The 15,395-nt window shown below is 47.0% G+C and overlaps 1 protein-coding gene across 7 annotated transcripts in view; it reads right to left on the bottom strand.

Annotated features, from left to right (window-relative positions):
* Positions 1–6: 6 nt before the first annotated feature.
* Positions 7–15,395, bottom strand: part of mark1 (MAP/microtubule affinity-regulating kinase 1) — a 78,552-nt gene continuing 63,163 nt past the window's right edge. For 3 of the 7 annotated variants that reach the window (XM_080782171.1, XM_080782174.1, XM_080782175.1), the window contains 6 exons: positions 13,320–13,513; positions 12,052–12,146; positions 11,670–11,810; positions 7,585–7,836; positions 2,742–2,786; positions 7–1,973 (listed from right to left, as the gene is read on the bottom strand). In XM_080782171.1, coding sequence (XP_080638297.1) covers positions 1,625–1,973; positions 2,742–2,786; positions 7,585–7,836; positions 11,670–11,810; positions 12,052–12,146; positions 13,320–13,513 — 1,076 coding nt within the window. In that variant the 3' untranslated portion in view covers positions 7–1,624. The remainder of the gene's footprint in view (positions 1,974–2,741; positions 2,787–7,584; positions 7,837–11,669; positions 11,811–12,051; positions 12,147–13,319; positions 13,514–15,395) is intronic. The other 4 variants (XM_080782172.1, XM_080782176.1, XM_080782177.1 and 1 more) reach the window with 2 other exon arrangements.

The following is a 15,395-nucleotide window of genomic DNA, read 5'->3' as shown; positions in this document are numbered from 1 at the left end:
AGAAAAAATAAAGACAGTATTGACAATAAAATTCTGTACACAACTCAAAACCAATATACAATACAGTACCTGCGGGTGTTAATGCGTACAGTACAATTCTTTTCTTTTTTTTTTGTTGGATTTCTTTTTTCATCTTTTCTTTTTTACATAGCTCTAGTTATGAGATCCAGCCTGATCTATATATGGACTTAACAACAGGTGGAAAAGCGGGCTCTATTTTTTTTTTTTTAGTTTAGCTTTCAGTTATTTCTTTAATGAGATAATTCAGCGAGGAGGAGAGAGTAGGTCTGGTATTAAAAAGAGATGCAAAAACATTATTATTATTGCCGGGATTTTTGATGGTCTTTCCAGTTTGCATACTGCGTTGTGTTACATGAATGAGTCTATGCTGGCGATGCAGCGCTTAATGAGAGAGAGAGAGAGAGGGGGGGGGGTGTTGATTTTGACAGCAAATGTAGATTTTAGTTTTTGTGTTTAGTCATAGTCTTTTGAATACATTTCCATTTAGTTTTAGTCACATTTTAGTCACCGGAAATGTTTCTTTTAGTCAAACTAAAGTGTATCTGGGCGGGCCTTGATGGTGTCATAAAGGCTGATTTTACACTTGGCGACAATAGCCAATCAAAAAGCTTGTTGCAAACTTGTACATCTGCTATGTTCAGAGCGCAACGAATTATTTTAGTTCTACTGGATCTCTTCCACTAGTCCACTAGTCCCTCCCTAACATTTTAGTCTAGTTTTTTAGCCTGGGTTCATTGGGATCATTGCGTTCCGTGAATCTGTTTTGTCAGCGAGTGACAACAGATTCACGGAACACAGCGATTCCGGCTGGAACCCAGCCTACTAGTTTGTATTTGTTGACAAAATTGTCAATATATTTAGTCTTAGTTTTAGTCATCATAGCTTAGTTTTTATTTAGTTTCAGTCAGTGGTTGTCGACGAACATTTTTCTTAATAGTTGACAAAATCAACACTAGGGGGGGTCGACGGGGCAATAGAGAGAGAGAGAGTGAGAGATTTATGCTCTGATGTACGCCAGCGCCTGACCTAAGATAAGACCATCTACAAGCTCACATCGCGCCGCATCCGTGACGCGTTGTAAGCTCATACATCAGGGCTATATTCAGTCCGCGACGCCACCACACGAAGACGCATAAACAGGGCTAGTTAGAGAGAGAGAGAGAGAGAGAGAGAGTGAGAGAGAGAGAGAGAGAAGAGGGTTTGGACGGAAGATAAAGAGAAGATGGGGTCAAGTTGTTTTTGCTATCTCTCTCCGCCGTTTTTGAGGTTTTAAACCTAGCAGTAAAGTAACTATCCCTTCGGTCGGTCGGTCTACACTAACCCTGTCCCGGTACAGTACAGTACAGTACAGTACATTCATGGCCAGTATTGCACGCTTTACCAGCCACAGTTCCAACCCTGAAGGCCTATTCCCTACTCCAGTTTCAGGTGATGAGGTGGACCACCGTTTCGGTTGTCACCTCCTCACCTGAAACTGGAGCAGGAACAGGCCTCGACTCTGCTCGGTGAAGGTCCTTCCGGTGCTGAATCTCCCTGCCTAAAACCCGGTCCATGGCCCAAACCCCGAGACCAGAGCTCGTCCGTCCGTCCGTCCGTCCGTCCGTCACAGTTTGAGCTCATTGGCAATTTTGCAGGCAATGTTCTTAAAGGCGATGGACGTGCCCGATATCCTCTTGAAGCGCACGCCGTTGAGCGAGAGGCGCGGCAGCTTGCACACCTCCATCTCCCACTGCACCAGGTTGTCCTGGCGCGCGTCGCCATGCACGCAGAACAGCAGGAAGCGCTCGCGCTGCTCGTAGTCGCAGCTGTTGGCGTCCAGCACCTTGCGGATCTCGCGCATCATCTCCGACGGCTCCATGGACGACGTGGTCTTCATGCTCCACGTGAAGCGCAGCGAGCGCGGCTTAGAGTCGCGCCCGCTGCCGTCATCCTTGGCGTCGCCCGACGCACTCCTGGAATGGTTGGAGAGAGAGAGAGGGGGGGGGGTAAAGGGAGGAAGAAAGAGAGAGATAGGAACAAAGATGGATAGAGACACAGAGAGAGGATAGGTGGAGAGAAAGAGGGGAAAGACAGATGTGGAGAGCAGTTAGTTACAGCAGGGGTTCTCAACGTTTTTGGCCGGAAATGCTTTGGCAATGTCTCGGGACCCCCGCCCCCTCCCGACCCCCAATATAAATTGACTGCTACAATAACCGTAAAAATAGAGACAATACACCATAAATAAGTACTGAAACCAGATATAATCATTAGGGAAGGTGTATGCATGCACTATGTGTATGTAAACTCTTCATTTCCATTTTCCAGCCAGTCAGTTGCAAAAGAAAAGAAAAAAATTAAAATAATTTGGGAACCCCCGGGTTGAGAACCCCTGGGTTACAGCAAGGGTTCCCAAACTTTTCGGGCTGCGATCCCCCAAAATAATAATAACTGGGGACCCTCGCCAACCTAATAAGCACCTGGGTACTATAGGCATTACATTTAGTTTGACCCGGGTTCCACAGGTAAACATTGTGAAAATAGCAGATCTACAAGCTTCGCATTGCGAGGCGTTGTGTTTCACAATGCTTGCCCTTTTCTTACGTAATATTATTTGACAATTTGGCCAATTAAAAAAAAAGGTCTTAAAAGTCGTTAAATTGTCCACAATGTGGAGATACCCTGCATAGTTACACTTATGTTGTATGTTGGTTTGTTTACTGTTGGGGGAGAAACGTTCTCACCTTGGAGTGTCTGTCCTGGCACTGGCTTCTCCCTCACTAGGCACCCTGCAATAAAAGCAGGAATACAGTTACACACACAAAACCAAAATATGATCTCCACCGGCCCCAACGCCACCCCCCCTTCATCATCATGACCGGACACAACGAGGGGGGGCGGTTGGTCAAACAGGCATCATGCCAGGGAACAATCCACACTCCTTTCTCCATGCTACCTTTCCTTAATCCCCCCACTGGTCTGAAGAGGAACGGAAGGATGGGGTGTGTGTGTGTGTTATATATCAAATGTTACACAAGAGCTCCCCGATCCCTTCAGACGCACTGAGGGTGAGAGAGGAGGAGGAGGAAGAGGGGAGGAAGGAGAGGAAGGACAACAACCTGGCTTAGTGGCGAGAACATTGGTGAGAGCAGTTTGGTGGTGGTGGAGGGGGTGCGGGTTCCTACTCCGTAGCATTTGCACTAGCCTCGACTTACGTATGGCTGCAAAGGCTAAACTTGTTAATTGTTAATTTAGATATAATTTTATGTAGACATAACTATGTACAGTGAGTTGTACTCACTCACGTATATTATTCACTGTACAGATATTCTGCTACATTCTTATAGCTTCTGTATGATTCATTTCTATGTATTACCATGTGTTCTTGCTTACTGTAAATCGCCTCTGGATTAAGAGCGTCTGCTAAATGCCTAAACTGTACTCTGGTATGGCTTGAGGGGGGAGGAGGGGGGGGGGGGGGGTGTCGAGACAGGGGAACAGACTGCACATCCCAGGGTGTCAGTAGACAGGGGGGGGGGGTAAAATGGGGCGAGTACGTAAGGGGGGTTTAAGGGCCAAGACTTGGGGCCACATCACAGTGGGCACTGGTGAGAGTTCTGGGACATGGGACGGGACGGACGGGGTCAGTCAGTCAGGTGCAGCAAGGGTTGTGATGTCCTACCTCTGAGTAGACCTGAAAGACACAGCTCTATGCAGGGAGGGAGAGAAGCAGAGGCAGAGAGCGGTCAGCGTCTAATCGCAGTGGTACATCAGTGGTCAGCTTGGTCACTCTGTTCTACCCTCATTGTGGACTGGATAACTTTTTGTTTATTTCTCCGTCCACATTTGGAGTTACATCATGGCAAGGTTTATACCACACAAACCAATCCTCTACAAGAGTTCGATTCACCAGGTGACGATTCCATTCTACGACATCATCACACTTTTCTATATATTACTGCACAGGATTAGTCGCTAACGATGGAAGTTGGAGATCCATGCCCCAACCGGCTATCCGACGGACTCGACACCGGGCACTGCACTCCCTGTGGGGGTGCGGAACACGTGTGTCGAAGTTGAAGTCGGTGGGACGAACGGTTTTCGAGTTACGCGGATCACAGATGTACACATGTACGGTAGATTACCGGTATATTTATTATTTATTATGTCACGTTGCTGCATCAATGCAGAATCGTGTACGGTCGAATTGCGATGCATTGCTGAATTGATTATTTTTTACACCACTATTTAACGCCATCCAAAATCTTTCATGGGAAAAAAAGAAAAAACACAAAAAGTTGGCCCAACAGCAACGATTTTCAGATGGGGGTCCGTGGCAAAATACATCGATTCGATTCGGGGGTCCAGGGTCCTCCTCGACATGGAAATACTTGAGAGAACCCAAGTGTGTCTGTCCTACAACCGGAGGGCATGATGAGGGTGACACAAAGAAGCGACTATGTTATGAATAACAGAAAGTCTTTATCCACTGCTGCTGGGAAGAGTAGCATGAAGCGCTAACCCATTCAGGACGGGAACCCCTTTTTGGTGTCGTTAAGCACTGCGTTATACTTTAGCTATTAAGAAAGAAAGTCCTTCTGCACACCTACAAAGGACAGGTGTGTCGGATAACTGGAACTGAGAAGTAGATGTTGATGGCTGATGAAGGTCTGACGACCGGAACGTTGCTCAATAACGTGTGAACTGTGACGACAGTGTGTGGGATTCTTTTTTCTATACTTTAGCTATTGCAAAATAGCAGATCTACAAGCTCATAGCTTGTAGATCTGCTATTTTGCAATAGCTAAAGTATAGAAAAATATATATATAAAATAATAATAAAATAATATATTTTATCGTGAAAATCTGGTGCAAATCATTGAATATATATATTCGCTCACAGCGAACGTTTTTAACTCGATCTTTGCTTCTGGGGGGGTGGGCGTATTTTCAGAGGGGTGTTGGCGGCCAATTACATATATTTGTGGGGGCCTTGATATGAAAATGTCAGAAAACTGTCAGGATTTAGAAGACATTAGAATGGTCCTCGGGTCTAAATGTGTTTAATGTGAGTCAGTGGAAACAACAGAGCCAGTGCAGAATGTGCTCCAGACAGACAGACAGAGACAGAGTGGGAGGGACAGTAATGTTGCCCTCACAATGACTTTACATTGCTCAGTTCAGTGTTTCTCAATTTTCATGTCAAGGACCACCAAATTGACACTTATTATAAGCCTGCGGACCCCCATTTGAAAAGATATGAGATGGACCCACATGAGAAAAGATGTTTATGGCCTCCAGCAGTGATTCTCAACCATTTAAATTTCAAGGACCCCCAGTTTGGCATGCATTAGGCTACGGACCGGACCCCCATTTAATGGCATTTCTATCTCTGGGATGTTACTGTAATTAAACTCAGTGTACAAATGGAACCAAATGGACCCGTACACTCTCTGAGTTACAGAGCCAGTACTAAAGTCTAATTTAGCTGGAACTCCCTCAAGGACCCCTGGGGGTTCATGGACCACACCCCACGTTGAGAACTACTGGCTTAGTTCCATACAAGAAATGGCCCCATAAAAATGGCTGAATCCATCACCTGAACAGTCCCAGAACAATAAGTGACTCATCATCATCCACAAAGCAGGCGATTGAATCATTTACTGTGTGCGTCTGTTGAGCAGCTCTCCTAATCTAAACAACAACACTACCGTTGGCTCTAACATCACTAGTTAATTCCTTAAACGCACACTTTCTTTCCCCCCCATTGCTGAATTATGGTGCTTGACTGACTGACCTACAATACCCAGAATTCACTGCAATAGCTTAGTTCTCAGCAGTTCTGGAGGCCATTGCCCCCTGGTGGCCTTTTGGTGGCAGAGGCTGTAGTGTAGTAGTCCATGGGTCTACTGTAGGCCATGGCTATATGTCACATTGACACTATTGTAGAGAACTCTAAACATTAGTGTGTGTGTGTGTGTGTGTGTGTGTGTGTGTGTGTGTGCACGGGAAACACTCTAGAATAGACCAGGTGTGTATAGGGACAATGCGTCACATCGCAACGCATTGTGAGCTTATAGCTTATATTTACAAATGTCCAAAATGCATATAGGGCTGATGTGGTTAATGTAGGTTTTATAATAATAATAATAATCAAACTCTACAAAATAACTAGTGAATAAAGTTTTCAAATAAATGTAGTGGAGTAAAAGTACAATATTCGCCTCTGATATGTAGTGGAGTAGAAGTAAAAGTACTGGAAATTGGAAATACTAAGTACAGAAAGTACAGTGGGTCAGGACTGGACCTACGCTCCAAAAAACCCCAAACTATTATTATGATAGTTTTTTTTTTGTATTGCATTGGATTGATGCCAACAGATTAATTTAGTTGTGCACTTGTGTTCAATCAATGACGAAATCAAATCCATCCATCCATCCATGCGCTCCACCCATCCATCCATCCATGCGCTCCATCCATCCATCCATCCATGCGCTCCACCCATCCACCCATCCATGCGCTCCACCCATCCATCCATCCATGCGCTCCACCCATCCACCCATCCATCCATGCGCTCCACCCATGCGCTCCACCCATGCATCCATCCAGGCGCTCCACCCATCCATCCATCCATGCACTCCACCCATCCACCCATCCATCCATCCATCCATGCGCTCCACCCATCCATCCATCCATGCGCTCCACCCATCCATCCATCCATCCATGCGCTCCACCCATCCATCCATCCATGCGCTCCACCCATCCATCCAGGCGCTCCATCCATCCACCCATCCATCCATGCGCTCCACCCATCCACCCATCCATCCATCCATCCAGGCGCTCCATCCATCCACCCATCCATCCATGCGCTCCACCCATCCACCCATCCAGGCGCTCCACCCATCCACCCATCCATCCATCCAGGCGCTCCATCCACCCATCCATCCATCAATCCATCCATCCATGCGCTCCACCCATCAATCCATCCATCCAGGCGCTCCATCCATCCACCCATCCATCCATGCGCTCCACCCATCCATCCATCCATCCATCCATGCGCTCCAACCATCCATCCATGCGCTCCACCCATCCATCCAGGCGCTCCATCCATCCACCCATCCATCCATGCGCTCCACCCATCCACCCATCCATCCATCCAGGCGCTCCACCCATCCACCCATCCATCCAGGCGCTCCATCCACCCATCCATCCATCAATCCATCCATCCATGCGCTCCACCCATCAATCCATCCATCCAGGCGCTCCATCCATCCACCCATCCATCCATGCGCTCCACCCATCCATCCATCCATCCATCCATGCGCTCCACCCATCCATCCATCCATGCGCTCCACCCATCCATCTATGCGCTCCACCCATCCATCCATCCATCCATCCATGCGCTCCATCCATCCACCCATCCATCCATCCATGCGCTCCACCCATCCATCCATCCATCCAGGCGCTCCATCCATCCATCCATCCATCCATCCATGCGCTCCACCCATCCATCCAGGCGCTCCATCCATCCATCCATCCAGGCGCTCCACCCATCCATCCATCCATCCATCCAGGCGCTCCACCCACCTGCGTACGAACTTGGAGGTGATCTTGCTGATGATCCCGGTGGAGGTGCCCCTGCGCTGCTGGGCCAGAGCCCCCGTGTCGTGGGACAGCGTGGGCGAGGCCGGGGGGCCGTTGTAGGTGGCACTGCGGCGGTCTCGGAGCTGCGCCCCGTGGAAGGTGCTCCGGCTGGTGGTCCCGCGAGGGAAGCGGTTCTTCTCCGGCGTGCTGATGCTGTGGGCCGACGGGGACGCCGACGGACCCCGCGGAGACGAGCTGAGACAACCACAGGGGGCAGTGTTTGTTTTATATATATCATTTTTATCCCATGATGTTTGCAACCCATTTTTTCACCCAGTGTGAATTATCTAATGTAATACACTTCCTCTGCCAACCTGGGGGGGCAGCGGACTGACCTCATGCTTTCTTCTATGCATGAGGAGTCCAAGCTGCGTCTTTTCACCTGACTGGGGGGACTTTCACCGGCCGAACGTTGCACGTGGATGGAACACGTTATTCTGACCAGTTCCTTTCCCCTCCATCAGGCTGGCCACAGGGGGAGGCAGTTTAGAGAACAGGATTACTGCATGTTTTTTGTGAGGGTACCTACAGGCCCAGTGGACAGCAACATTAACACTACCACTGCCCAGCATCAGTTGGAACCCTACATAGGGTATTAGGTACGGTCGCCCCTAAACCATCTCGCCCCTCGATTTTTCCGCTGACCTCACACCGACTGCTCGGTCCGACGGTTCTTGTATTCTTTTCTTTGTTTTACTGAGAATAAGGTTAGAAATAAGTTTAGGGTTAGGCATAGTTTTACTGGGGTTAAGTTTAGCTATGAGGGTTAAGTTTAGGCCTAGTTTCACTGAGGTTAAGGTTAGGAATAAGGTTTAACCGTTTAAGCATAATCTACATAGGTTACTTTAGGAATACCAGGCGGTGCAGTTCCGCCTGCTGTACGACTGAGGCGAGTTGGTTAAAGGGGCGACTTGTTTGTATTCCTAAATAGATCTTGCCCGGCAATTTGTTGCTTCAGAGCCCTTTTCAAGGTAACATATACAGTACCAGGTGTGGGCAACTTTGACGATGGGGAGGGCCATTATATTTCCACACTCACTCCAGAGGGCCAAATTGCATATTACTCTCATAGCAAAAATAGCCCATCTACAAGCTCACAGCTATTCTTTCTATATTTGAATTGAAATCCTGATTTATATATTTTTTTGCTATTGGAATCCTGAAAAGTAACCTTTTGATTTAATTTCAAATGCATTTTGTTATACTGTAGTTATGTTAACTTTATGAACTAAATACATATTATACATTGGACATTTGAATACTAATAAAACCGCATGTGGCCCCCGGGCCGCCAGTTGTCCATGTATGGACCCCAAAAACATTGTACGCTACCCACAAACGGGTCCCGAACCAGTGTTTCGGAGCCAGTGTGCTAGGCCAGTGATTTTCAACCAACTAAATGATGGAGGTAACCAAATGGACCCTTATAGATCTATAACTCTTGAGAGTGTAAAATGAAACCAAATGTACCCGGACAGGTCCAAAAATAAGTGTCTTCTGTTTTCACACACCAATGGTGGCGAGCTCACACCGACCGACTCATTGGAGGCAATGTAGGGTTCAGTGTGTTGCCCAAGGACACTTCGACATGTGGACAGGAGGAGCCGGGATTCGAACCGCCGACCCAGGGATCATTGGACGACATGCTCTACCTCCAGAGCCACAGCCGGCCGCCCCACTGCTTCTTGCAACTGAATCCAGACAAAACAGAAGTCCTAATTGTTGCCCCAAGTAGGGTTGCTGAAGTCATTGCCGATCGCCTTGGGTCACTAAAACAGAACATATCCACCAACCCCAGAAACCTTGGCATTATTTTAGATCAGTCCATGCTTTTGGACAAACACGTCAATTCTGTATCGCGCACCTGCTTTTTTCACCTTCGTAACATTGCCAAACTAAGATCAGTTGTTTCACACCCGGAGTTAGAAACTATTATTCATGCATTTGTGTAATCACGTCTTGATTACTGTAATTCTCTGTTTACCTGTCTGTCTAAAACCGCATTAGGTCGCCTACAACTGGTTCAGAATACAGCTGCTAGGTTGCTGACCAGGTCCAGGAGATCCTGTCATATAACACCCGTCCTTGCCTCCCTACACTGGCTCCCAGTTAATTACAGAATACATTTTAAGACTCTAGTCATTACACACCAAGCCCTCCATGGCCAGGCACCTCCTTATCTCTCTGACCTGCTCCAGCCATATGTGCCCAGCAGGTCACTGAGATCCACATCACAGGCTTTGCTGGTTGTTCCTCAGACAACGCAGAAAACCAAAGGCGATCGAGCCTTTGCAGGTTTTGCCCCTAGGCTATGGAATGAGCTTCCACTCCACCTAAGAAATGTGGACTCTGTGGACATTTTCAATGGACTGTTAAAAACTCACCTTTTTAAACAGGCCTTTCCATAGCCGGCCTGGTTAAATATTGATTGCTTTATTTTTACTCTATTTTTTTCTATTTTCTATTTTGTCTTACTTTATTAGTGATTTAGTTCTTAACTTGTTTTATTGACTATTAACTTGTTTTCATTTTATTGTTGTTAAAGCACTTTGTGACTGTAATTGTCTGTGAAAGGTGCTCTATAAATAAACTTTACTTACTTACTTTACTGGTTGAAAACCTCTACCGCTAAAACCTCTACCGCTAGGTGGTGGGTGGGTGGTGTTAAAACCTCTACCGCTAGGTGGTGGGTGGGTGGTGTTAAAACCTCTACCGCTAGGTGTGGGTGGGTGGTAAACCTCTACCGTTAGGTGGTGGGTGGGTGGTAAACCTCTACCGCTAGGTGGTGGGTGGGTGGTAAACCTCTACCGCTAGGTGGTGTTAAAACCTCTACCGCTAGGTGTGGGTGGGTGGTAAACCTCTACCGTTAGGTGGTGGGTGGGTGGTAAACCTCTACCGCTAGGTGGTGGTTGGGTGGTAAACCTCCACCGTTAGGTGGTGGGTGGGTGGTAAACCTCTACCGCTAGGTGTGGGTGGGTGGTAAACCTCCACCGTTAGGTGGTGGGTGGGTGGTAAACCTCTACCGCTAGGTGGTGTTAAAACCTCTACCGCTAGATGGTGGGTGGGTGGTAAACCTCTACCGCTAGGTGGTGTTAAAACCTCTACCGCTAAGTGGTGTTAAAACCTCTACCGCTAGGTGGTGTTAAAACCTCTACCGCTAAGTGGTGTTAAAACCTCTACCGCTAGGTGGTGGGTGGTGTTAAAACCTCTACCGCTAGGTGGTGGGTGGTGTTAAAACCTCTACTGCTAGGTGGTGGGTGGTGTTAAAACCTCTACTGCTAGGTGGTGGGTGGTGTTAAAACCTCTACCGCTAGGTGGTGGGTGGTGTTAAAACCTCTACTGCTAGGTGGTGGGTGGTGTTAAAACCTCTACCGCTAGGTGGTGGGTGGTGTTAAAACCTCTACCGCTAGGTGGTGGTTGGGTGGTAAACCTCCACCGTTAGGTGGTGGGTGGGTGGTAAACCTCTACCGCTAGGTGTGGGTGGGTGGTAAACCTCCACCGTTAGGTGGTGGGTGGGTGGTAAACCTCTACCGCTAGGTGGTGTTAAAACCTCTACCGCTAGATGGTGGGTGGGTGGTAAACCTCTACCGCTAGGTGGTGTTAAAACCTCTACCGCTAAGTGGTGTTAAAACCTCTACCGCTAGGTGGTGTTAAAACCTCTACCGCTAAGTGGTGTTAAAACCTCTACCGCTAGGTGGTGGGTGGTGTTAAAACCTCTACCGCTAGGTGGTGGGTGGTGTTAAAACCTCTACTGCTAGGTGGTGGGTGGTGTTAAAACCTCTACTGCTAGGTGGTGGGTGGTGTTAAAACCTCTACCGCTAGGTGGTGGGTGGTGTTAAAACCTCTACTGCTAGGTGGTGGGTGGTGTTAAAACCTCTACCGCTAGGTGGTGGGTGGTGTTAAAACCTCTACCGCTAGGTGGTGGGTGGTGTTAAAACCTCTACTGCTAGGTGGTGGGTGGTGTTAAAACCTCTACCGCTTGGTGGTGGGTGGTGTTAAAACCTCTACCGCTAGGTGGTGGGTGTTACCTGGCCTTGAGTTCCGTGTTGTCCTCTATGGGGGGCAGGGTGCTCTTGGAGGGATGCCCCGACGCTGACATGGACTTGGTGTGGCGAGGGCGTGCAGCCGTCAGCGTAGTGGCTGGAGTACTACCAGACACCTCCGTTAAACTGGGCACACACACACACACACACACACACACACACACACACACACACACACACACACACACACAGGGAAGGACAAAGCAGGTGAACTATGAATAGATATCCCTCACACAGGAATATAGACTAGCTATTTAACACATATTTTAACCAAAGAAAAATCACCCACTCCACCTTTAACTACCTACCTATCTATGAGATTAAAGTGCACCGGTAGATGTGTGAAGGACATGTGCATGTACAGTACCTGCTGTCCTTGCCGTTGGGAATAGCAGAGTAGCGTTCGGTGGAGGTTCGCTCACACACATACGTGTTCCGACGAGTCATCGATCCATTCGTCTGCTTGAGAGATGGTGATGGAGAGAGCACACATTAAGTACAGTACTCAAGTACACAAGTTGTGTGACTCACACAACCTGTGAGTCACACAAAAGGCCACCAGATGTCGTTCCTCCCGAGAGCGTACAAGCTTTACCAGAAGTAATAGAAACTTTTTTTAGCGTTGTTTGATAGTTGATTATTATTATTTTTTTTTTTTTAATAGAGCACGTCCTCTTGTCCCTCAAAGTGTAAGAAACATCATAATTCATATTGTTATGCAATGATGTTTTTCAAATAAACTTGAAACTTCACACCACTGATTCTTTCATGCTTTATGATATAGTTGCCCGACAGGCAGAAACATCTCCATATTCTAACGTTGTATGTTTATTCGTAAATTAACGCCGTTAGTTGATCACTAAAGCTCCGACGTCAAACAAAAGCAGCAAAAGTAGCAGATCTACAAGCTCGATAACGTGGCGCGTTATCGAGCTTGTGGATCTGCTACTTTGGACGTTTAAAAAAAGAAAGTTTAATCCCGAAAGGTTAAGTTCCCGTTTACGACATGTGAGGTTTCATGAAAAAAGGGGCGCGATAAGATTTGTGTCCTCGTGAATACGAGGCAGCAGCAACATGTCCGGCTGTACAGTACGTCCATAATGAGAAACAGACATGATCTCTTCAATCACATGTCACTTCAGAGGAAAAGGACGACACAGATCGCCTCGTTTCCTCTCTCCTCCTCGCAGGCATGGTTTCCGCTGCCTGCCTGCCTCCCAGATCTCTGGCTCCGATATCCCCTCAGTCCTTTGTCCTCGCTTGAACCGTTAAAAGTCAGACCGGGCCAGACATTTTGACGGTCATGCCAGGTCTCTTATGAGCTAGGAGGAGTGGATTAGGAGGCTTGTATACCTCCAGGGAACAGAATGGCATGATGTTAATGACTCTGCCCTACACAGCTGGCAATAAGACTATGTTCACACGGCGGCCATCTTCCCATTAAGTTAATGAAATGCCAACCTGCTTTTTAAGCACGGGGGGGACATATATCACCCCTCAACTATGTCTGCCAGCCTTGCAATCAGCAGCCAAACCCAGTAGTCACTATGAGTGGCCTACCTAGTACCTACCAAATTGAATTCTAAAACCAAAAATCTAAACGTGCAACCGAGTGCACCTCCTCCTCCTCCTCACCCCCACAGTGCTGGCGGTCTTCTTCCTCTCCTGCACGCTCCCTAGTGGCGAGGCGGGGACGTCTCCCTTGGAAGTGTTGAGCTCCAGCCTGCGTGCTCCCTCCCACTCCTCGCGGTGGTCGCTCTCCACGCTCAGGGCCTGGCCGCGCTTGGAGTAGGACGCTGTCGTGGGCGCCGCCGGCACGGACGGACCCACTGGCAGGGGAACGAACACAAGACGTTATGGGGCGTTACAAAACTGAATAACACGCTGTAACCGTTCATGTCAACAATAACACTACAGGGTTCCCAGTAGAGAGAGAGAGAGAGAGAGAGAGAGAGAGAGAGAGAGAGAGAGAGAGAGAGAGATTAGAACACAAACTGCAGAGGAATTAAAGGTGCTAAGGTGTAAGGGATATTCTCTTTTGTTAAAACAATGTGTTTTGTTAAAACGTTACTTGTGTTTGTCCTGTCTCTCAAGTGTTTGTTCAGTAACAGGGGTCTCCCTGTCTCTCTACTGTTTGTTCAGGGCGGCGGTGGGCTCAGGGGTAGAGTGGCCTGGATGGGAACCACAAGGTCATTGAGCAAGACACTGAATCCCTAATTGCTTGCGATGTGCAGGTTGGTGCCTTGCATGGTTTCCTCTGTCATCAGTGTATGAATGTGTGTGTGTGAATGGGTTGAATGTAATGCACAATCTCTGTAAAGCGCCTTGGATAAAGGCGCTATATAATAAAAACGCACCATTTGCCATTTTGTTCAGTAACAGGGGTCTCTCTGTCTCTCTAGCTCTTTATTACACAGAAACCCACCAGTTTCAACCAATAAGGAGAGAGAACCCCTGTTTATTTAAAAAGCTCTGAGGAGACATGGAGAGATCCCCGTTACGGTACAACCACTATATAGCAATGATTACTATCAGACGATAGAGCTGTTTCACACTCATTGTAACCTAAAAAGATGTATCCCTTACACTACAGCACCATTAACAGTGTACCTGGTAAGCCTGATAAAACAAATGCATCATGCCAAGCCACTCTCCGTTCATTTTCCTCATAGACATTTCAAAAAGTATTTATTTAAAGACGTTTACGCCGCGGACAAAGCCAACTCGAGTCGTGACAACTCATGACAACAAACACAATATTTTGGACCAAATAAATAATTACAAAGAAGAAGAAAACTTTTGTTGTTTTTTTTCCATTGTAATTATTTGTTTGATCCAGAATATTGTGTTTGTTGTCATGAGTTGTCACGACTCGAGTTAGCTTTGTCCGCGGTGTAACTGTCTTTAAATAAATACCTTTTGAAATGTCTATGGGAAAAATGCATTTGGAATTATTTCCTGGGCCTGGCGTCGTCATGAAAGGGGACTGCGACGCTCTATAGGCCTACATTACAGCATGGAATTGTGGACAAACTCCTATCCAACGACAACAAAATATTCTCAGCCTTGGGTCTGAAGAGGCTAAATGTCGGTGGTCCGTGGCCCAAATGCCAAATGGCAAATAAATAAAGGGCCTTGATATGAAAAACAGGCATAGGACAAGGCAGTTTGTCAAACACTCCCAAAGGGTAAAACCACAGGCATGGGACAAGGCAGTTTGTCAAACACTCCCAAAGGGTAAAACCACAGGCAGGACAAGGCAGTTTGTCAAACACTCCCAGAGGGTAGGCAAGGCAAGCATGTGCAGCAAGGCTTCAGTATTATTCCCCCCATCATGCTTGAGGTGCTGTTCTTTAAGAAGCTGCAAGGGAGGCAGCAAGCCAGCAGATGGCGCCAAACACAGTGAGCTCACATGAAATAGGAGGAAGTTGCGAAAGGAGGACTAGTAAAGTGCAGAGAATGGACCACTGCTTTTCTTTAAAAAATAATAATAATAATTTTAAATTTTTGATTAATTCTAATAAAAAGAAAAGATTTGTGGAGAAAAAAAGAAAATGTCCCCTTTTTCCCATGGTTAATCAGACTAATACATTTAAAAGAAAAAAAACAATACAATAAATCATAAAAACAACATCTTTTGTTCACATTCTCCACTAGAATAGACTAATCGCTTGAAAATAATGCCCTAATGTGTGTAATGTGCAATGCCCT

Source organism: Protomyctophum bolini (genome assembly GCF_963924005.1).
Source record: "Protomyctophum bolini genome assembly, chromosome: 14".
Lineage (NCBI taxonomy): Eukaryota > Metazoa > Chordata > Actinopteri > Myctophiformes > Myctophidae > Protomyctophum > Protomyctophum bolini.
Note: the sequence above shows the minus strand (reverse complement) of the source record. Positions and strands in the feature narration are given on the sequence as shown.